This window comes from Podarcis raffonei, chromosome 1, assembly GCF_027172205.1.
Source record: "Podarcis raffonei isolate rPodRaf1 chromosome 1, rPodRaf1.pri, whole genome shotgun sequence".
NCBI classification, from domain to species: Eukaryota; Metazoa; Chordata; class Lepidosauria; order Squamata; family Lacertidae; genus Podarcis; species Podarcis raffonei.
This window is the reverse complement of record NC_070602.1, coordinates 9,639,196-9,653,095: the sequence shown is the minus strand read 5'-3', so window position 1 is coordinate 9,653,095 and position 13,900 is coordinate 9,639,196. Positions and strand designations below refer to the sequence as shown.

Sequence of the window (13,900 nt, the reverse complement as noted above, 5' to 3'; positions counted from 1 at the left end):
TGCTCTATAAGACTCACTTTTGCCCTCCTAAAAGGGGGAAATGTGTGTGCATCTTATGGAGCGAATGCAGGCTGCACAGCTATCCCAGAAACCAGAACAGCAAGAGGGATTGCTGCTTTCACTGCGCAGCGATCCCTCTTGCTGTTCTGGCTTCTGAGATTCAGAATTTTTTTTTTCTTGCTTTCCTCCTCCAAAAACTAGGTGCGTCTTGTGGTCTGGTGCGTCTTATAGAGCGAAAAATATGGTAGTTTGGCCCTGTGCATCTTCACAAGCCCAGTCAGTTCAATGGGGCTTCCAGCCAAGTTAAAAGTGTGCATTTAGGTTTAAAACCACATGGTCCCGTTCTTATGCACAGAACGGGTCCAGATGGCACTTCCCCACTCCCCAAACCAAAGGCTTATGCTTATGATGGCTCCCAGCTCTGCTAAAATCAAACAGGACTCAGCTCACGCGGCAGATTGCAGCTCCGAAATCAACAAGGACACGATTGATATATATACATTTGGGGCACGTCGGAGCGGTGGGCTGAAAAGGCAGGTTTTATAAATGTAAAAAAAAAAAAGAGTAAATAAAAAAGCGCCGCAGGCTTTTCAGAATAGAAGACGTGCCTTTCTAGTGAGAAGTTACATTACACACTTCCCACACAAAGTTTGCCTCCCCACCGTGCCTTGTGGATTTGGTCTGCAGCCAGGATATTGGCTATTATTAAGGAATGCAGTTTGAGGGATTCAGTTGGGATGGTTGAATCCTGCAGACTAGGTGGGTGAAAACTGTGTTCTGTAAAATCCCGGGGTTCCCTTGGCAACGTTGTACAGTAGTACCTTGGTTCCTGAACTCAATCCGTTCTGGAAGTCCATTCGACTTCCAAAATGTTCGCAAACCAAGGCACATGTGGGGGAGCCAATGATTGCAGGGTACCCCAGGGAGAAATTCAGTACAGTGGTACCTCAGGTTAAGTACTTAATTCGTTCCGGAGGTCCATACTTAACCTGAAACTGTTCTTAAGCTGAAGCACCACTTTAGCTAATGGGACCTCCTGCTGCTGCCGCGCCGCTGAAGCCCGATTTCTGTTCTCATCCTGAAGCAAAGTTCTTAACCTGAAGCACTATTTCTGGCTTAGCGGAGTCTGTAACCTGAAGCGTATGTAATCTGAAGTGTATGTAACCTGAGGTACCACTGTAATGGCAAACAAGTTTTCCTGAAAAGATTTTCCCTTGCAAGGAAGGGCAGCGTTGAGGTTCATCCTCAGGTACAAAGTGAGACCTATGAAATGTCCTGCAGGAAAGTGAGTGTGTTCTGTAGAACGTTTCTCAGAATCCTCTGCCATTAGCAAGGTTCTCTGGGAAGTTGACCCACAGAGGAGTCTTGGGAGATACGTTTTTCTCAAGCTACCGACTGTTTTGTTACACCTTTGACGTTCTCATCGTGAGAGACTGCGCCTATCAACTGAGATTCAAAATGCATAATCCTTTCAAGTCATGGGAAGACGGTGTGTGCGCACCAGCACATCAGTGCATTTTTTTCCTGCTTTTGCCATTTCCTCCGAAGCCACAGAAACTGAGTCTATCCTTGTTGGACTTCTCAGAGCAAACCATCTCTTGTGTTTGACTGCTTTGTTTCTCTTTTTGGACAGTGCTGGATAATACCTTCACATTCAGAGGCCTCGGAGCTGTACTCTTCGTGGTTCGACAGCAAGCGGTTGAACTTGGGCCTGCGCTCGGAACCGGCTTGCGTCCCTTTCTCGGAAACTCCCGAACGGAAGCTCTGCGAGCGCGAAACGGAGATCTCAAACTGCTTGATCACCTCGTCGTCGCTGTCCGAGGAGGTGGTCAGGTCTTCGTCCTCCCCGAAGCTATTCACTGGGAGAGAAGAGCACACACACAAACACATACAAAGAGGAATTTTGACAGCTCGTGGAGAAGGATGCAGAGAAAATGACAGTTTCCAGATAAGACAGTGGCTTTCAGAAAATGAGAAACAAGTCACTTAGAGCATCAGTCACCGAGTGTCTAAAAAAATGTAGTATAAACACTGACAACAGGGAAACACTGGACTGCGAGCGCTCCAGTTGGAGAACAGCCTTTACCAAAGGTGTCATGGGCTTTGAAGACACTCGAACTCAGGACGCAAGGGAGAAACGTGCTAGGAGGAAGGCATGCTTGGCAAAACCACACTGTGATCAACTCCCACCCAGAAACCAATGTCCCCACTGTGGAAGGATGTGTGGATCCAGAATTGGCCTCCACAGTCACTTACGGACTCACTGTTAAAACCGTGTTTATGGAAGACAATCTTACTCGGCTACAAGTGATCGCCAAAGAAGAAGATAAGTTGAGACCTGCTGGGTGAGTCCAGCATCCCATTCTCACAGGGGCCAACTAGATGCCTGTGGGAAACCAGCAAGCAGGATTCAAGCACAAGAGCCCTCTCTCCCAGCGACTGGAAGCCTTGCTGCCTTGAACTGCAGAGGCAGAGCACAGCCATCATGGCTAGCAGCCATCAATAGCTTCTCCTCTAAATGACTTTCCTTGACTTTCTATGTCCCATCCTATTGGCGGAATCAACAAGAAATATTTCACTCCTGCTTCCCCATTATACCCCAATCATTTTTTCCTTTCCTTTCCAATGAACAGGATGGGTGTCAGTGGAGAGAAGTTGTAATGGTGGTTAGCATTCACTTGCTTCCATTTAAAATAATCATCAAAGTGGCGATTATATACCGGGTAAAGGTAAAGGGACCCCTGACCATTAGGTCCAGTCGTGGCTGACTCTGGGGTTGCAGCACTCATCTCACTTTATTGGCCGAGGGAGCCGGCGTACAGCTTCCGGATCATGTGGCCAGCATGACTAAGCCGCTTCTGGCAAACCAGAGCAGCGCATGGAAACGCCGTTTACCTTCCTGCCGGAGCGGTACCTATTTATCTACTTGCACTTTGACATGCTTTTGAACTGCTAGGTTGGCAGGAGCTGGGACCGAGCAATGGGAGCTCACCCCGTTGTGGGGATTCGAACTGCCGACCTTCTGATCGGTAAACCCTAGGCAGTGTGGTTTACCCCACAGTGCCACCCGCATCCCCTATACCGGGTATAGGGCGGTATATAAATTCAATGAAGCAGAAGCAGAAGCAGAAGCAGAAGCAGAAGCAGAAGCAGAAGCAGAAGCAGCAGCAGAAGCAGAAGCAGCAGCAGCAGCAGCAGCAGCAGCAGCAGCAGAAGAAGAAGAAGAAGAAGAAGAAGAAGAAGAAGAAGAAGAAGAAGAAGAGGAAGAAGAGTGGTACCTCGGTTTTCCAACATCTTGGAAGTCAAACGTTTTGGTTTTTGAATGCTTTTCGGAAGCTGAACGTGCCACGCAGCTTCCGTATTGAGTTTTCCAGAAGTAAATGCTTCGGTTTTTGAACGTTTCGGAAGTTGAACGGTCTTTGGGAATGGATTACGTTCAAAAACTGAGGTAGCACTGTATTTTCAGGATTATTGATGCACATAGAAATATGACACATTTCTGCCAGCGAGCATCAAATCCAGAGAGCCTCTGCTGCTGAGCAAGCTATTAATCCTCTTTTATTCTGTCAAGCACCAAGGAACATGCAGAGGATCTAGGAAGGCGCCTTCTATTAAGTCAGACCATTGGGTGAATCTACTTCAATACTGTCTGCACGGACTGGCAGCAGCTCTCCAGGGTTTCAGCCACGGAGTCTCTCCCAGCCCTGCCTCAATATGCCTTTAGGCCACAGCTTGGGGCCCCAACTCCCAATAGCTAGCAGGACCAGTGGTCAGGGAAGCGAAAGAGTTTGCAGCAATGCCCTCATCTGGGCAAAAAGCTCAGATTTGCAGTTGAAATGATACAGCCATGCAGACCAGCAAATCAAACCCTGTTTCAGTCTTGCCCCTCCCACCCCAACGTTTTATGCTAGCTATCTGCAGCTATTTGCTGCACAGTTAATAATAATAATAATAATAATAATAATAATAATAATAATAATAATAATTTATTATTTGTACCCTGCCCATCTGGCTGGGTTTCCCCAGCCACTCTTGGCGGCTTCCACAGAGACCAAAAATACACTAAAATGTCACACATTAAAAACTTCCCTGAAGTTCAGGCAATTTTCCAATTTGTCACCTTAATATTCTGTTAATTAAAGTGCAAAAAAAGTGCTCTAAGGATCAGAAACAGGAGGTTCCTTGATAGGATCTGGAAAGATCCACTAACCAGCACTGAATAACATCTGGCATTTATTAAAAACATACAAGCTCCATCCCACCCCAAGCCGAGCTCTAACCTGGAAAGGCATAAATACACTTGAGCTGAACACAGCGAGAGTGTATCCAATTCCATTGATGGGAATTGTAATCCAAATATTTGAAGCACCCCAGGTTGGGTAAGGCTGACTTAGACCACGCTGCTCGATTCTGCTTGCTCCTTCCTGACCTTGCTGTCCCCTGGGTGACTTCGGGTGTCCTTTATAGCAGACCTCCCCATCTGGCATCATCCAAATGATTCGGACACCATCTCCCATCAACCCCAGTGTCAGGGACTGGCTGGCTGATGAGAAGTGCTGCCAGCCAGGGAACCCCCTAGGAAAGCCTTAGAGGAGGAAGACTCAGAGTCCGGGGAGTGGTGGTGGGACACTGAGGGCAGGTCAGAGGGAGAAGAAGGGGAGGAATGGTTGGATGCTGAAGAGGCAACAGGCTTTAGCGAGCGAGAGGAGCCAAGTGCAGAAAGCAGTTCGGACTCAGCAGATGAAGCAGAAGAGGAGGAGGAAGACAGATGCTGTAGAAACATGCCAGGAGCTTGCTGCTGCTACTGTACTAAGCTCCTCTCCGCCCTTGTCTCCAAGGACATGGAAAGCTATGTGCCTAGAAGAACAAAGAGCACCAATTCGCCTCACCCAACATAGTTTGAGGCTGCTTGGAAGGAGTCTTAGAGGGAAGTAGAAGGTGAAGACATTCAGTCCTGGCAACTGTTTCATAGGGGCCAGTCCTGCTTCTAGGCACTGCTGCCTTGCAAACGTTTTCCTAGAATAAAGAGGACTCTGAACCAGCCCTGACACCCAGCTAGCATGACCAACGATCAGGGATTGTGGGAACTGTAGACCACGGACCTCATAGAATCATAGAATCATAGAATCATAGAATCATAGAGTTGGAAGAGACCACAAGGGCCATCGAGTCCAACCCCCTGCCAAGCAGGAAACACCATCAGAGCACTCCTGACATATGGTTGTCAAGCCTCTGCTTAAAGACCTCCAAAGAAGGAGACTCCACCACACTCCTTGGCAGCAAATTCCACTGTCGAACAGCTCTTACTGTCAGGAAGTTCTTCCTAATGTTTAGGTGGAATCTTCTTTCTTGTAGTTTGGATCCATTGCTCCGTGTCCGCTTCTCTGGAGCAGCAGAAAACAACCTTTCTCCCTCCTCTATGTGACATCCTTTTATATATTTGAACATGGCTATCATATCACCCCTTAACCTCCTCTTCTCCAGGCTAAACATGCCCAGCTCCCTTAGCCGTTCCTCATAAGGCATCGTTTCCAGGCCTTTGACCATTTTGGTTGCCCTCCTCTGGACACGTTCCAGTTTGTCAATGTCCTTCTTGAACTGTGGTGCCCAGAACTGGACACAGTACTCCAGGTGAGGTCTGACCAGAGCAGAATACAGTGGCACTATTACTTCCCTTGATCTAGATGCTATACTCCTATTGATGCAGCCCAGAATTGCATTGGCTTTTTTAGCTGCCGCGTCACACTGTTGGCTCATGTCAAGTTTGTGGTCAACCAAGACTCCTAGATCCTTTTCACATGTAGTGCTCTCAAGCCAGGTGTCACCCATCTTGTATTTGTGCCTCTCATTTTTTTTGCCCAAGTGCAATACTTTACATTTCTCCCTGTTAAAATTCATCTTGTTTGTTTTGGCCCAGTTCTCTAATCTGTCAAGGTCGTTTTGAAGTGTGTTCCTGTCCTCTGGGGTGTTAGCCACCCCTCCCAGTTTGGTGTCATCTGCAAATTTGATCAGGATGCCCTTGAGTCCATCATCCAAGTCGTTGATAAAGATGTTGAATAAGACCGGGCCCAAGACAGAACCCTGTGGCACCCCACTAGTCACTCTTCTCCAGGATGAAGAGGAACCATTGATGAGCACCCTTTGGGTTCGGTCAGTCAGCCAGTTACAAATCCACTGAGTGGTAGCATAGTCAAGACCGCATTTTACCAGCTTCTTTACAAGAATATCATGGGGCACCTTGTCAAATGCCTTGCTGAAATCAAGGTAGGCTACATCCACTGCGTTCCCTTCATCTACCAGGCTTGTAATTCTGTCAAAAAACGAGATCAGGTTAGTCTGACATGACTTATTTTTCAGAAATCCATGCTGACTATTGGTAATCACAGCATTCCTTTCCAGGTGCTCACAGACTGTTTGCTTAATGATCTGCTCCAGAATCTTCCCTGGTATTGATGTCAGACTGACTGGGCGGTAATTATTTGGGTCCTCTCTTTCCCCCTTTTTGAAAATAGGGACAACATTTGCCCTCCTCCAGTCTGCCGGGACTTCGCCTGTTCTCCAGGAATTCTCAAAGATGACTGCCAGTGGTTCTGAAATCACATCTGCCAGTTCTTTTAATACTCTTGGATGCAGTTCATCTGGCCCTGGAGACTTGAATACATCTAGACTAGCCAAGTATTCTTGTACTATCTCCTTAGTTATTCTGGGCTGTGTTTCCTCTGCTGAATCATTTGCTCCAAATTCTTCAGGTCGGGCATTGTTTTCTTTATCGGAGAAGACTGAGGCAAAGAAGGCACTGAGGAGTTCAGCCCTTTCTGTGTCCCCTGTTTGCATTTCACCATCTTCTCCTCTGAGTGACCCCACTGTTTCTTTGTTCTTCCTTTTGCTACGAACATACCCATAAAAGCCTTTTTTGTTGCTTTTAACCTCTCTAGCAAGCCTGAGTTCATTCTGTGCTTTAGCTTTTCTGACTTTGTGTCTACACGTGCTGGCTATTTGTTTGAATTCCTCTTTGGTGGTTTCCCCCCTTTTCCATTTTTTGTACACATCCTTTTTTAATCTTAACTCAGTTAAAAGTTCTTTAGATAGCCACCCTGGCTTCTTTAGGCACCTTCCATGTTTCCGTCTCATTGGTATTGCCTGAAGTTGTGCTTTTACTATCTCCCTCTTAACAAACTCCCAGCCATCATGAACTCCCTTTCCTTTTAGTATTACTGTCCATGGGATCTCACCCAGCACTTCCCTAAGTTTTATGAAGTCGGCTTTCTTAAAGTCGAGAAATTGAGTCCTAGTATGCTTGGCTGCTCCTTTCCGCTGTATAGTAAACTTCAGAAGAGCATGATCACTCGCGCCTAATGATCCTTCCACTTCTACCCCACTAACCAGGTCATCAACATTGGTTAGGACCAGATCTAAAATGGCTGTTCCTCTTGTAGCTTCTCCCACTTTCTGGACAATGAAGTTGTCTGCAAGGCCAGTGAGGAATCTGTTTGACCTTATGCTCTTGGCTGAGTTTGACATCCAACAAATATCCGGGTAATTGAAGTCCCCCATTACTACTATCTCCCTTCCTTTTGCATGCTTGGCCATCTGTTCCAGGAAGGCATCATCTATGTCCTCCGTTTGGCTTGGGGATCTATAGTAAACTCCCACAATGAGGTCACTGTTATTCTTCTCTCCCTTAATTTTGACCCAAATGCTCTCACTTTGGCTTTGAGGTTCTAAATCTTGGATCTCTTCACAGGTATACACATCCCTGACATATAACGCCACTCCTCCTCCTTTCTTGTCTGGTCTGTTTCTCTGAAATAGATTGTATCCCTCCATTATTACATTCCAATCGTGGGACTTATCCCACCAGGTTTCAGTGATGCCTATTATGTCATATTTAGTTTGCTGTACCAAGAGCTCAAGCTCATCTTGTTTATTTCCCATACTTTGCGCATTAGTGTACAGACATTGAAGTCCATTAATCATTCCCCCGTGTCTCTTATTTAAGGATTTTTTCCTCCCACCACTAGGTCTGCGTGCTGTTTGCTCCATTCGGTCTATGACATTTGGATGATCATCTTCATCAATTGATAGACTCCTACCTTCAGGAGCACTGTCTCCCTCCCCCACATTAGTCAGTTTAAAGCCCTCCTGATGAGGTTTCTGAGATTTTTTGCAAAAACATTCCTACCAACCGTTGTGAGGTGCCGCCCATCGCTTGCCAGAAGTCCATCTTCAAGAAACTGCATTCCGTGATCTAAGAATCCAAACCGTTCCTGTTTACACCATTTGCGAAGCCAGTTGTTCACTTCCACTATTTTTCCCTCTCTCCCTGGGCCACGTCGTTCAACTGGGAGGACAGATGAGATGACAATTTGTGCATTTAATTGCTTCAATTTCCTGCCCAGAGCCTCGTAATCTCTTTTGATCTTCTGGAGGCTAATGCTTGCAGTGTCATTGGTTCCCACATGAACCAAGAGGAAGGGGTATTTGTCAGTGGGTTTTATGATTCCTTGCAGTCGTTCAGTTACATCTTGGATCTTAGCCCCGGGGAGACAGCACACTTCCCGAGACATCTTGTCAGGCCCACAGATCACTGCTTCTGTTCCCCTCAGTAGGGAATCCCCTATCACCACTACACGCCTCCTCTTAGGTCTGGTCGGGGTTCTTCCGTGAGCTGTCCGTTCCAAGGTCGCCTGCACATTCCCTGAAGACTGCCTTTGCTGCTCGTCTTCATATACCTGATCGACTGTAATGAGGGAGAGATCCTCAAATGGAGTCTGCTCTTCGTCTTCCATGCTAGGGGAAAGGACCTCAAAGCGATTGCGTATTTCTAAACAATCAGAGCGAACCCTGGGCCTCCTACTTCTTTGAGTCACGTTTCTCCATATATCTGGCTCCTGTGTTGGTGAACTAGCCTCCTTCTCAGGGGAGTCCCCTGTCTCCTCCTTGGTGGAGACGGTGTGCTCTGTTGCTTCCAAGAAGAGCTCCAGCTCTCTAATTCTTTGGAGCGTAGCTACACGTTCCTCCAGTTGCTGGACTTTGTCTTTTAAGAGGGCAATCAACATGCAATTGCTGCAGGTAAAGCTGCCTGCAACCTTTGGCAAGATGGCAAACATTGCGCAGGAACCACAGGCGACTGCAGCTGTTCCCTCACCCTCCATCTTGAGAAGGTGTCGTTGGGGGTGACTACAGCGGTCCTCCATCATAAAAAGCGTGAAGACAGGACAAATAAATCCCCCCAAATAAACCTATATCTCCCCCAACAAACGTTTGAGACTAGCTCCCCTAAATCTAAAAGATGGATCAAACGGCGCGCGCCGCTAGGCGCGCGCCGCTGCCCTACAAGCTCTGACAAGCTCCTCCCACAGCTAATCCCCTACCTCAACAGAAGCCCTGCCCCCTCTGACCTTTGCACAGAGAAAGCAGCTAATCAGCCACAAGAAACTCACACAAGAAAACCCTTTTTGTTCCTTCTTCAGCCGCTGCCCTACAAGCTCTGACAAGCTCCTCCCACAGCTAATCCCCTACCTCAACAGAAGCCCTGCCCCCTCTGACCTTGCACAGAGAAAGCAGCTAATCAGCCACAAGAAACTCACACAAGAAAACCCTTTTTGTTCCTTCTTCAGCCGCTGCCCTACAAGCTCTGACAAGCTCCTCCCACAGCTAATCCCCTACCTCAACAGAAGCCCTGCCCCCTCTGACCTTTGCACAGAGAAAGCAGCTAATCAGCCACAAGAAACTCACACAAGAAAACCCTTTTTGTTCCTTCTTCAGCCGCTGCCCTACAAGCTCTGACAAGCTCCTCCCACAGCTACTCCCCTACCTCAACAGAAGCCCTGCCCCCTCTGACCTTTGCACCCCTCAGGGTGGCACCAGGTTGGCAGAGGCTGGTATATACTAGTATACCAAAGTTTTTGTGCTAGATGGTGTAAGTAAGAGAAACAGACCCTCAAGTGCAGAAACGACTCTGTTCCCTCTCGCAGGCGTCGGTCGTGCCGAAAAACTGCTGCAACCAGCCTCGGCTGGTGCCAGAATTGTGTTCCTTTATTCCCAAGGGTAAGCAACACAAAATAGTAACACACCCGACAGCTGGTGTGTTCATATGCTCCTGCTCTCCCTTTCTAGCGCGCACACACACACACACACACACACACACACCAGCTGTCCCTCGCACCCACCGCTCCACAAGTTCCCAAAGGAAAGCATCCTCCTGTTCTGTTTCCCCCTGGCGCAGATGGCTGGGAAATTTGAGATGCGGCACAGCGCCTCTTTTTTTAATTCCAATTAGCAGGGGTGATGGCATCGGAACATCTGTTCTTTTATAACCAAGGATCTGCGCTGGGCTCAGTCTCCGGCAAGGTTGTTTTCCCCAAGGCCAGAGCTCACCCTGGAAGTACCTCGGAGGCGCCGTTTAAGGACGACACGGGGAGGACAGAGTTTTCAGGCTCAGGCACAAGGTAGGGAGAGCCAACGACAACGTAAAACAAAGGGCACCGTGCTGATCCCATCAGCAGGGAAATACACATGAATTTGGGAGAGTCAGGGCTGCAAGCAGCATCAACGGCATACCCTCCAGCATTCCACGGGGTCATAGAATTGTAGAGTTGGAAGGGACCCAAGGGTCATCTAGTCCAACCCCCTGCAATGTAGGAATCTCAGCTAAAGCATCCATGGCAGATGGCCATCCAACCTCTGCTTAAACCATAGCTGTCAAGTGTCCCTTATTTGAAGGGTCAGTCCCTTATTCCAGCGCCATGTCCCGCTGCTGTCCCTTATTGATGGATGTCCCTTAAATGTCCCTTAAATGATGTCCCTTAAATTTCAAAGGAAGCAGCTCCTCTTCCTCCCTCCCTGCTGGCCAGGGAGGAGGGAGGCTCCAGCTGTGTTGCTTGGCTGTGTTGCTCACCCAATAAGAAGTCTAAGAACGACTGGGGGGTGGAGCTTGCATGCCTTGTGTGTGGCTAGTTAATGCAAGCTGAGGGGGTTTTAGAATGCTGGACACCATTTTGTTGCACGTGCTGCTGCAAACTTTGCAGTGCAAAGCCAGGCCGGGGAGCCATCTTAAGTTGAGGCTGCATAGGCCTTGTGGTGCATGTGATTCAGATTCTATTCAGTTGAACCTCTGGTTACAAAGTTGGTTGGACAGTGTTCTCAAAGCTACCAACATGAGTTTGACCAGACCGCAGGAGGACAGGAAGACTGGAGTGCCTGGAACAGGTTAGGCTGCAGGTCCCTTATTTTGGCTGCTGGTCCCTTATTTTCAAGGCTGCTGGTCCCTTATTTTCAAGGCTGCTGGTCCCTTATTTTCAAATCTGTAAGTTGACAGCTATGGCTTAAACACCTCCAAGGAAGGAGATGCACATCTTTCGGAGCCGTACTCCTGCGCAAGTCAGCTTGTGTGCCACCAGAAGCCAGGATGGATGGCTTCTGTAATTCTGGGATGTCCTGGGAAGATTGGGGTGGTTGTGGGGAGGGTATGCAATGGGGGTCTCTTTCAGTCTCACTTTCCTACACATCCAGTTAATGTATTTATTTATTTTTTAATGAAGGCTTGAGCCTATCCATAGCAGGGAGGTAACAGCATTTTGGCAGTTCACGTTTCTCAGAGGTAAACACATTTTACAGAAAGTGGTCATCAAGACCATATAACACCGGTCTTGAAAGACCTACATTGGCTCCTAGTACGTTTCTGAGCACAATTCAAAGTGTTGGTGCTGACCTTTAAAGTCCTAAATGGCCTCAAAGGCCCAGTATACCTGAAGGAGCGTCTCGACGCCCATCGTTCAGCTCTGATACTGAAGTCCAGCTCTGAGGGCCTTCTGGCGGTTCTCTCACTGCAAGAAGTGAGGTTACAGGGAAACAGGGAAAGGGCCTTCTCGGTGGTGGCACCCGCCCTGTGGAACACCCTCCCACCAGATGTCAAGGAAATAAGCAACTGTCTGACTTTTAGACATCTGAAGGTTTTTAATATTCTGTTGGGAGCCACCCAGAGTGGCTGGGGAAACCCAGCCAGATGGGCAGGGTATAAATAATAAATTATTACTATTATTAGTGGTAGTAGTAATAGTACTTCGTCACACAGATAAACTATGGAATTCGCTCTGCAAGAGGCAGTGATGGCTCCCAACTTGAATGGTTTTAAAAGAGGATTAGGCAAGTTATTGGGGGATTAAGCTACCAGTGGCAACCAGCTACAATGGCTATGCTCTCCTTCTATTGTCAAGGGCAAGCTCTGGAAACCAGCTTCTGGGAAATACAAGCAGGGAAAGCACTGTTGAAAGAAAGTGCATCGCCTAAGTGCATCGCCTAGTTGCCAGTTGAGTTGGGAATTCAAGTTTGGGCTCCACTGAGGCATGCTGGCTATCAAAGCAAAATCCCTCCATTTCCCGGGCCTTGTTTTGTTTTGTCGTGATGTAAATGTTTCAAAGACAACGAAGTTCAGGGAAGGGGTGTCAGGAACAGCCCACGAAATCTTGAGGAACTCCAACTCCCATCAGCCCCAGCCATCATGACCAATGGTATTGGGGCGATGGGAATTGGGGTTGAACAACATCTGGCAGGTGCCACATTGGTCACCCCAGATTAATCTAAAGCCGTGTTTCCCAAACTTGGGTCTCCATCATCCTGCTAGGGATGATGGGAGTTGTAGTTCAAAAGCAGCTTTTCCCCAATTTTGAAAAAAAACTGATCTAGCGGAACACCAAATACCTGAAGGTCTCTTTCTACACACACACACACACACACACACACACACACACACACACACACTCTTCCATAGCTATGAAGAAATACAGCACTTGGAAAAAGATGAAATACTTTTGTGCTGGATCTCTCTCCCTTCCTCCCACACAGCAGATACATCACGGTAGCCTGGAAACCTACAGCGCTTTCGACCGCTTGCACATTGCTCGGGTTCCAGAACGAAGATTCACAAGCAAGTAGCTTCAGGGGCGGAAGGAACAGGTCTTAGCCGTGACACAGCCTTGCAGAGCCAGTTTGCAACGCAAGGCGATTAAGGCTCCTCCACAAGGCTTTGTTCCTTGCCACATCTGAAAAACGAAGGGTTCAGCCACCCGTTGGTTTGTCCCATACCTAAAATGCGTGGGTGTGAGGGGTTCTGCCTTTGCCTTGCCACTTTTCTCCAGAAAACCTGCTCTTTGGCGCTACACAGGGACAAGGATCAAACCGGTGGAAACCAAAAACTCCAACATTTCTCCGATGAAAATAGGGATGTCCTAGTCAATAATAATAATACAGTTGCACCTTGGTTGACGAATGCATTGCGGCTCAAACGTTTTGCCTCCCGAATGCCGCAAACCTGGAAGTGATTGTTCCGGTTCCGGTTTTTGAACGTTCTTTTGGAAGCCAAATGTCCGGCGGGGCTTCCGATTGGCTGCAGGAGCTTCCTCCAGCCAATCAGAAGCCACACCTTGGTTTCTGAACATTTTGGAAGTCGAACGGACTTCCAGAATGGATTCCATTCAACTTCTGAGCTACCACTGTAATAATAATTTTATTGTTTATACCCTGCCAATCTGACTGAGTTGCCCCAGCCACTCTGGGTAGCATCCAACACACACACACACACACACACACTAAACAGGACTGCCTTCAGATGTCTTCTAAAGGTTGCGTAGTTACTTATCTCCTTAGCTTGTGGGTCGCATAACTCCATACCCTCCAAGATTTCTCCGATGAAAATAGGGATGTCCTGGGGAAAAGCGGGACGCTCCGAGATCAAATCAGAAACTTTCCCTGGAAAATAGGGACACTGGCAAGTCCTGCGACTGTTGTAAAGTCCGGGCCTACCTTACATGGCTGTTGTAAAGATTACCTCCTAACATATATGTGTTGCACACTCTATACTAAACACGAAGAAAGGAATCCATCTGCCATTCATTTCCAG

The 13,900-nt window shown here is 47.7% G+C and overlaps 1 protein-coding gene across 4 annotated transcripts in view; it reads right to left on the bottom strand.

Annotated features, from left to right (window-relative positions):
- The window catches only part of SYT16 (synaptotagmin 16), a 124,411-nt gene that overhangs the window by 26,841 nt on the left and 83,670 nt on the right, over nucleotides 1–13,900 (bottom strand). For 2 of the 4 annotated variants that reach the window (XM_053403766.1, XM_053403677.1), the window contains exon 3: nucleotides 1,647–1,859. The exons of the other annotated variants lie outside the window; for them this stretch is intronic. In XM_053403766.1, coding sequence (XP_053259741.1) covers nucleotides 1,647–1,859 — 213 coding nt within the window. The remainder of the gene's footprint in view (nucleotides 1–1,646; nucleotides 1,860–13,900) is intronic. 4 annotated transcript variants of the gene reach the window in all.